This window comes from Gavia stellata, chromosome 28, assembly GCF_030936135.1.
Source record: "Gavia stellata isolate bGavSte3 chromosome 28, bGavSte3.hap2, whole genome shotgun sequence".
In the NCBI taxonomy this organism is placed as follows: Eukaryota; Metazoa; Chordata; class Aves; order Gaviiformes; family Gaviidae; genus Gavia; species Gavia stellata.
This window is the reverse complement of record NC_082621.1, coordinates 9,245,258-9,255,067: the sequence shown is the minus strand read 5'-3', so window position 1 is coordinate 9,255,067 and position 9,810 is coordinate 9,245,258. Positions and strand designations below refer to the sequence as shown.

At 40.4% G+C, this 9,810-nt stretch overlaps 1 protein-coding gene across 1 annotated transcript; it reads left to right on the top strand.

Annotated features, from left to right (window-relative positions):
• The first annotated feature begins 3,614 nt into the window (after window positions 1–3,614).
• On the top strand, window positions 3,615–9,451 carry LOC104257114 (olfactory receptor 6F1). The gene is made up of 2 exons (XM_009811785.2): window positions 3,615–4,523; window positions 9,425–9,451. The coding sequence occupies exons 1-2, from the start codon at window positions 3,615–3,617 to the stop codon at window positions 9,449–9,451; spliced, it is 936 nt and encodes a 311-aa protein (XP_009810087.1).
• Window positions 9,452–9,810: the final 359 nt, after the last annotated feature.

The window sequence follows — 9,810 nt, the reverse complement described above, 5'->3', positions numbered from 1 at the left end:
ACACGTTGACTAAAATATTCATAACTTTGTTAACATCTTATTTTTTAATCTGATGCTAAAATGGGAAGGTTTGGGGTTTTATAATTTTTTTCTTTTTTTCTTTTTTTTCATGAAGGAAAAGCTTTGAATCATGGTGTCTAAAGTGTTGTTAAAAGAAATGCATTTTTGGCACAGAGAAATATAAATTCCCAAACACATGAAACCTCTGGTCAGCATCTATCCAGTATTTCCTTGAGTCAGAACAAGTCTGTGCTACCTGTTGAATATTTTGGTTTCCCCTGATGGTCTCAAAACCAAAACCTCCCAAAGATTTTGCTAGGTGTTGTTATCACCACAAAGAGCTCCTCTGAATATATTTTGCTGTCAGGTGAGATAAATAAATAAAAGGATAAATATATGAACCTTTACCAGGTAAATTTACCCATGGCAGTGTTTCATAACAAGTTAACTATTTCTCACATTTTTCAACTGCTTTCAGACAATCCTTAACCCCTGAAAAATACTCCTATCCTGACAGCTAAGCTTCATTTTGCTCCCAGGAATTTTCATACTTTTTGCTAAATATTAATGGAGTGGGGGAGAAATCAACTTCATTTCTCTGCAAGAGTGGAGTTCTACATTTCCACATTACTTTTTCCTTTCTTTTCCGAGTTTTTCTTATGCTTCTCTAGAGAAAGCAAGCATAAACAGCAACAGTTCCACCTTCCTAGGCACAGTGAGAAATACAGTCAAGGTGTGTTCACCTTACAGCCCAGAGCCATCCCCGCCCAGTCTCCCCAGATCATCATCTTCCTGGCCCTTATGCCAAAGCCACAGCCCTTGGGAGCCAGTTAGTTTCATGGGTGATGACATCTGTGTCACAGAAAATAAAGCTTAACCTTGTCCATGAACCTCATTTGTCCTCAGCTACTAAACTGCAGTCAGATGGGTAATGCCAGGAGATCACCTGAGGTTCAAAGTATTTGAAATAGACAGTGCTGGATTCAGCTATCATTTTGAGATCTTTGTTTTGTTTGCATCTGCCTCTGATAATCAGCTTTACCTATAAAAGTCTTGAGTTCAGAGGGCTGTTTTTCCTGGCACTGTGAGCTCTCTTCCTACCTACCCTTGAGACTTTGCTACCAATGACTGTGCAAGGAAATGAAGTTTTCAGTAAATCACGTGGTGGTGGAGCCACAAAGTTCGGGCAGGCACAGGTAGTAGGTAGGCATCACTGCAAACTGGGTTTTTCTATATTCTCTGGAGGAGCTCAGCATTGCTGTTGTAGGGAAAGCAAATACATCAGATCAGGCTCTTTGTCAGCACAGTCCAGTGTATCTTTACCAGCATTCACAGATACATCTGATAGACTATTTGATCCCACTGTCACCAGCGCTCATTCAAGGATCCTGCCCCCATCCCCAACTTTGAAAACAGCTTTCCATGTTTGAGGCCTCTGAACATAGATCTTGAAGAAAAGACTTATGCTCCAATCTCCTCATCACAACAATTTTCCAACCCAACTAGGACCTGATCTCTGGAAAGTGTTATTTTCCTGTGAACTGAGTACAACAGAAATAAAAGGCATTTGTCTTTCTCAGGGAAGGACTAAGGCAGGACTGAGTAACACACAGGACTGAGATACTCCCTTGAGGAACTTCCAGTACCCTCAACCTTCCTTGACACAGAGAGAATTATTTCACTCAGACTCTCAGCCAAGTATATTCACCTCTTCAGTGCCTATGGGTTTTTCATCAATCTAGGTGTGACCTGAGTACCTAAACTCCACTCAGATTTGGCAGAAGTCCACTGAATGTTGTCAGTGAAGCTTAGGCAGCAATTCATGTCATCCTCGTGTAGACTTTTCAGTAACTGTGGTGAAAAGCTCCCTTGTTTCCACTTTTGGCAGTAGTTTGTAGAGCCAATTCTTGAAACCTAATTCAGGCAGCTACTTTAGAAGAGAATCGATATCAGGATCATGCTGTGGTCAATGGAGAGAAACTGTCATTTTTAGAAGCTGATTCATCCCTTCATAAAATGTTTTCAATTTTGCTTTTGTTTCCTCCCCCCAAGTCAATCTTACAATGTTTTGTGTTACTTCAGATAAATTAAGCAGGGACAAAATTAAGATGGATTTGTGTCCTGGTTGAAAGAAAGTGTTCTAAGGACAATTTTGCTTTTGTGAAAGAAATTTTCCTATTTTATTAATTACATACTTTCAAAATTTTCAAGTTTTAATTAGAAAATTAAAACCGCAAATAAAACATTTTCAGTGGAAAATTTCAAAAATTTTAATAGTTGTGGTTTGATAGGTATTTATTATTCTGCTGTTCAGCTTTGCTCTTTCTGACTGCTCCTCTGTTCAGTTTTTAAATTTTCAAATGTTTTGGCTAGATTTTCCCTGAAAGTTTTAAATTGTCGTGTTAAATACAAAAATTAACCCATGTGAATAGCAAACGGGGACTCATGTTATTTCCTCTAGATATCTTACAGTTAGATGTCTATGTCTAAGCGTGTTATATGGGCTTCATTTGTGTCCAACAGAGGATCTGGATGTCCCAGAAGGTTTCCCATCTTGGTATAAGTTACATATAGAGGAAATGTCATATTACCAGCCCTACGGAAATGTTTTGTTCTATTGCCATGTATCTCTTCTTTATATGCTAGCTGTAGATATTATATATATATGTAAAAACTCCCTAAATTCTGTGGCAGTAATCTCATTTTTTTTTATATAACTCTTTCTTGTCATGTTGATGCTGCTTTTTTCTGTTGCCTACTTCTCATATCTTCTCCCTGTTCTTTGTGTTGTTACTTTGGCCTTGACAAAATAATTGGTGCTGTGTGGCAGTTATATTTCTCTGTTTCTCCTCAATCCTGTTGTGTTTCCCCTGTATTCCCAGTCTCTCTAAAGCTCCTCATTTGCTTATGGCTTTTCAAGAGGTAACTGTTTCCCATAACTGACAAAATAGCCAATGCTGGTTAGCAGAGAGGTAGATATTAAATCTTTCATATTGATGAAGTTATCTCAGAGGTAGTCAGGAACAGACATTTCTCTTAATTGTGTATGGAGACACTTTTGAAAGATGCCTACCTCAAGGGTGATCCCTGGCCCTTGAGCAATGTAACACTGTAAGTTTGTATGGCTTGCCGTTGGTCATGGCAGAAGTGCACATGGTAGTTTTGAGGCTGCAATGCCAGCTGAGATAGTGTTGGAAAAGTTTGTTATGTTAAAGGAAGTAAGCCCAGTATAGCATCATCCCTGAAGCCTACTAAGAGATGATCCCTGGAGTGAAATATTCTTCATCTCCTCCTCAGAGGGAATTAATTTGCCTAACCAAAGTCAGTCAACGTATGTGCAACATGGACAGGGGATCAGGAACAATGAGTGAATTAAGAAACTCAAATATGTGACACTGTAGATGTATCTTATTTTAGGTGTATAAAACAGTGTTGTCCGGTCCTGGCATTGTCAATGGGAAAATGTGGGTTACCCTTGAGACTGATCCAGAAACTGGATGGTTGGATGTGACAGGTGGTAAAAATTACCTCTCCCTTTCCCTTTGTTCTTCCCTTCAGATCATTCTGAATAGCATTCCTTCACTGTATCTCCATTTTCCCATCCCCTCTAGGACATGGTTTCTGACAACAGGACTTTGGTAACTGAATTCATCATCCTAGGATTTCCCAATGTCAGGGAAGTCGAGCTGGTTGTCTTTGCTACCTTCCTTCTACTGTACTCACTGACCTTCACAGAGAATGTGGCCATCATCTTGGTCATTGGCATGGACTACCGCCTTCATACTCCAATGTACTTTTTTATCAGCAATCTCTCCTTCCTAGACATTGGCTACACTACTGTGACGGTGCCCAAGATGCTGGCTAACATTGCTATTCAGTCACAGACCATCTCTATCACTGGCTGCTTCACACAGTTGTACATCTTCTTCTTCCTTGGCTCAGCTGAATGCTTCCTACTGACTAGCATGGCCTATGATCGTTACCTGGCCATTTGCAATCCATTGCATTACACCACCATTATGAATCACAGAGCTTGTTTATGGCTTGCTCTGGGGTCTTGGTTGGGTGGCTTCCTTGCACCTGCCCTTCCCACTGCCTTCATCTTCCGACTGCCTTTCTGTGGTTCCAACATCATCAACCACTTCTTCTGTGACTCACCACCTTTGATGGAGCTCTCGTGCCAAGACATCTTTGAAATCGAAGTCATCAACTTTGTGGTGGGCACAATAGTACTAATGAGCTCCTTCATCCTCACCATGATCTCCTACATCTTCATTGTGGCCACCATCTTGCACATACCCACAGCTGAAGGACGCAGCAAAGTCTTCTCTACCTGTGCCTCCCATCTGACCATTGTCACCATTTTCTACGGGACCACCATCTTTATGTACATTCGCACCAAGACCATCCAGACTTTTGATTTCAACAAGACTGTCTCTGTCTTTTACTCTGTGGTTACCCCAGTTCTGAACCCTGTCATCTATAGCCTAAGGAACAATGACATCAAGCAAGGCATGAGGAAAGTACTTCTGAAGCAAAAGGACACTTTCTTCATGTAAGATTGGCTTGAGGTGTAGTATGTGAAACTGGGAGCTAGTTGGAAAACCATTTTTTTCTCCAGAGCTTTCAAGCACATCAGTGAGGTAGCAAACACCCTGTACATGAAGTTTCATCAGAGACAATTTCAAGTCAAAATTTTATTTCAGCTTCTTCACCCTTCAGAGAAGATATTAAACTCAACTCTGTTTAATCATCTAGAAAGTTAGTTGTCTACATCTAAGCTAGTCATCCAGGCTCCCACTGCTATCAGTGAAGATGGACCAGCACCTTGAAAGAGTAATTCACCACACCTTAAGATTGGTGTCACCCTTCAAATGTTTCTGTTCCTGTCCACTGAGTAAAGAACTAATTTAGACAGTATGCCTAAGTAGTGAATATATAAAATTAAGATGAATCTTTATTTAGATTTCCTATTACTTTTAGCCCTATTGCAAATCAAAACAAACTCTGGAGAGCCAGGCAACACTACCACTTGTTTTTAGGATAGTGATCCCAAAACACAGTTTGCCTTTATGCATGCATCGCATCCTGCTCAGGGTAAGCTACTTGTTCTTTGTGACACCTGATTCATGCATACTTGAAATCTATGAAATCAAAAGTCAAGAGTGGTCCATGCAAACTCTCTCCATCAAAAGAAAATTGGAGAGAAGTTATTATTTCTAATAATCATTAATGTCATCATTCACATCTCAAGTAACACAGAAAAATTATACCAAAAATGGACCTACTTCTCTTTGCTGACTACAAAGGAAACCTATTACGTCTAGCCCAGTGGTAAGTTGTAAGTTGTAAGTGTTGTAGATGTCTTAAATTAGGTGGGATGAAACAGTGCCTAACTTCAGAGTCCCTATCAAGTGCCTACTCTTGACTAGAAAATGTTCAGGACTAGAAACCTGAAATTCCATTCCCTTTGAAATGGTAAGGCCAATGGCCATTAGACATTTATTTTATACAGTCTTGTATCTCACATGTAAACACTGGCGTTTCTGGGTTTGTTCCATTATAACACTTACACAAATAAGCTTTGCTTCTACTGTTTCCTGTGAAGTGTAGATATATTTTTACAATTTATTTTACTTACATCTAATGAATTCAACAAGGATTGTGAGTATTCTGGTGGTATGGACACAGGCATAAACGCTAATTTTTCAAGCTGAGCTAGGCCAAGTCAGTTATGGGTAGCTTTTCAAAACAACGCAAAAATTCAGTCTAGCTGACCAGATAATTGCTCTGATCATGTTTATACTCAGCTCTTTATGTAGAGCAAAGAATCTGAGGGTAAGGTCAGCTGTTAGATGTACACATCTAAAACGTGTATACATTTAAGATAGTAGCACAGTTTCTCTTTTCAGTCTCCAAGTAAGTATATTATTTTAAACTCAGAAATAGTACTTTGTCTCCATCGATTATAAAAAACATTTAGATGCTTTCATATGCATTTATAAATACTATATATAATCTTTAATCTACCTATAAGCATTTATAGCACAGATATCTAAATGTGAATGAGATGATCCCCAACTGCATTATCTGTAAAGCAGCCATTTCTTTTTTAAAAAACTTTATATTTGAGAAAAAAGCTACTTCTAAGGGTAAGTTCAGACAACAATATGCCTAGTTTACAAAAGGTCAAAAGAAGGAAAAATGTAAATGAAAAAAAAATACTACTCCACAGACTAAGCAATACCTTTGTTGTAGCTATATTTTTAATTGGTATGTAGATACTATCTAAAATGCTATAGCTGCAAGTAAAGTTACATACATACATACATACATAGCTGTGTGATGTGGGATAACCCTGGTAGGTAGCTAAGCACCACACAGCCGCTTGCTCACTCCCCCCGGTTGGGATGGGGGGAGAATCGGAAGGGTAAAAGTGTGAAGACTTATGGGTTGAGATAAAGACAGTTTAATAGGTAAAGCAAAAGTCGTGCAGGCAATCAAAGCAAAACAAGGAATTCATTCACTACTTCCCATCGGCAGGCAGGTGTTCAGCCATCTCCAGGAAAGCAGGGCTTTGTTACACATAATGGTTACTTAGGAAGACAGACACCATAACCCCAAACATCCTCCCCTTCCTCCCTCTTTCCCCCAGCTTTTATCGCTGAGCATGATGTCATATAGTGTTGGATATCCCTCTGGTCAGCTGGGGTCAGCTGTCCCAGCTGTGTCCCCTCCCAACTTATTATGCACCCCCCCAGCCTACTCGCTGCAGGGGCAGCCTGAGAAGCAGAAAAGGCCTTGATGCTGTGTAAGCACTGCTCAGCAATAGCTAAAACATCAGTGTGTCATCAACACTGTTTTCATCACAAATTCATAACATGGCAACATACTGGCTGCTGTGAAGAAAATTACCTCTATCCCAGCCAAAACCAGTACACTGTGGTGGGCTGACCTTCACTAAGGGCCAAACTCCTACCCAGCTGCTCACTCACTCCCCCTTCTTGACGGGACAGGGGAAGAAAATAGCATGAGAAAACTCGTGAGTCGAGACAAAGACAGGGAGATTGCTTACCAATTACTGTCACAGGCAAAACAAACTTGACCAGAGAAAATTAATTTAAATTATTGCCAATTAAAATAGATTTGGGTAGTAAGAAACAAAGACAAACATTAAAACAACACCTTTCCCATCGTTAACTTTACTCCTACACTCCAGACTCCTGTATCTCCACCCCGACCAGGGCAGAGGGAATGGCAGGGGGAGGCGGGGCTGTGGCCAGAACATAGATATTTCTCTTTCATGGTCCTTCCCTCTCACGCTTTTCCCCAGTTCTGTTGTGGGCTCTCAGTTGTTGCAGTCCCTCAGGAAAAAATGTGCTCCAACATGGGTTCCTCTCCACAGGCTGCCATTCCTGTCAGGAAAATCTCTTCCAGCATGGGCTCTTCATGGGCCGCAGTTCCCTCAGGGAATATCTATCTTCTCTAGCATGGCTCCTTCATGGGCTGCGGTGGATATCTGCCTCACTGTGATCTCTTCCACAGGCTCCAGGAGAATCTCTGCTCTGTCACCTGGAGCACCTCCTCCGCTTCTTCCTTCACTGACCTTGCTGTTCTTTCTGCTGTTTCTCACTCTTTTTGTTTCCTCCTCCTCTCTCTGTTCAGCCTTTTTTGCCCTTTATTTAACATCTCATCACAGAGGCACCCCCAGCATTGCTGATTGGCCCAGCCTTGGACAGTGGTGGGTCCATTTTGGAGGCAGCTGGAGCTGGCTCTGTCCATGTCCAGCACAGGGGCAGCCCCTGGTTTCTTCTCACAGAGGTCACCCCTGCAGCCTCCCTGCTACCAAAACTTTGCCATGTAAACCCAATACAGTAGCTTTTTACAGTAATACCACACATTTATGTGTGAGCACATCAACTTTTGTAGTGATAGCTATACTCCTGCAATTAAAGCTAAAAGTTTATGCAGAGAAATAAAAAACTCTAAGAATGGCTATAAAGCAATCAGAAATAGTAACAAAAAGTCACTAAAAGCAATGTCTCCAGCTCTCTTTACAGTTAATAAAGAAATAAAGGCAGTCCTACAGTACAGTTAGTCTCATCCTAATATAGACTATCACATCTGGTGAGAAAGCTGATGTCCTAGAATTACTTATTTCTCTGCACAGACTGTAAGAGGAGAACAGATGACGATCTCTCTATTGGAGATGTCTCAGGTTTTGTGTTTTCATGCTAGCTACACACATCTTCCAGCAAACTGTGGGGTAGATGTGAAAGTCAGTTTGAGAACCCATATATGTTGCCTGCCTGCTAAGTCAAGATTTCCAAAACCTCCAATGGGATTTGCAGTCTTAATTTCCATTATAGTGCAGAAACCATGGAAACTACCTACATAGCTATAAATGTCTTACAAGATGGTCATCTCAAGATGGGGAAGGATTAACTTATTTTTTGACATAGAACTTTTCCAGTTTCTGAGCTATGTGTGTAGGTTCCTTTTACGTTCAATAGCAAAGTGTTGGCAATTCCAGAGAGCATTTCATCCCTTGCTTTGGCTGATATTCAAAACAGGTAGGAGAAGTCATTGTCTAGAGGTGTTTATTTTTCTCTACTAACTATAGGAAAAGCCTCAAAGTTAGGTCATTAAATCTTAGTTCTTGGTTATCTGCCTTTAAGTGATTTGAATACCCCTTTTGCACAAGACCAAGGGAAAAAAGGGATTTTGATGCTTTGTCTGAAATGATCCATTGGAGTTACATGCTCATTGTCCCTGAAATTTGGATGCTTTCTCCATAAAAACTTTGATAATATTTTGACCGAAGTTCTAATTTCTTTAACATTTCATAAGTTCTTTCTGTCCTGCCCCCTACAGATTCTACCTTCTCCAACCTCAGATCATGTCAGTGAACTAAGTACAGCCATCTCTTCTTAGGCTGCTCAGGGGTAAATGGCTATCTTCTTCCTGGAAGACTTAAGGACGGCGGCAACCAAATCAGTAGTTTTTCTGACATCCTCTTTTTACAAAGGGCATTTAGTCACCTTGTTTCCAGTTGAAATGGGTACCCAGCAGTTGAAATGGGTACCCAGATCATTGGGACTTTTTAAAAACACCTCAGATATCACCAGTGAAGTAGAACAATGTATGCTATGGAAAGCACTCCTCCTTCCCAGCCCCTCCCAGAATACCTCAGTAAAAGAGGTATTGCTCATCAAGAAAGTAGTGATCAACAGAAGACATAGGGATCAGTAAAGGTGTCCAGTTCCCCTCACTGACCACATATACCAGAACAGCACCAGGGATTAATTGAGTCATTTATTAAAATGTTATTGCTGGATTGCTTTACGGGTCGTGGACCTGCAGATTAATGTGATTTTTTTTTTTTTTTAGATGAAACAGGATTCCCCGAATAGGTGTGATGTAGTTATCTAAATCTCTTAGATTCCCTTGAAAATCCTATGAGTGCTTTCAGAGTAATTTCTGTTGCAAACAAACCAGTAATAAAAGCAGTGGGCTGAAGTTTGATGCCACTGAATGCAGTCAGCAGTTTTGGCTTCTGTAATTTGAGAGTTCAATGGAAATAAGAGGGTTAGAGTCCTCCCTCTCTTGAAATTTTGGTGGTAATGGAAAAATTACCTCTTTTAAGCCCCTCTGAAAATCACAGCCTGTGTAGCTTTGATTTCCATATATTATTTTTAATTTGGGGTTTGTGCTGTGTGGAGTTTCTTCCCCACCATACTGAGACACCTAAAATCAGAAGTCACTTTTGAAAATTTTGGGGGTCAAGGTATTTGAACTATCATCACTTAT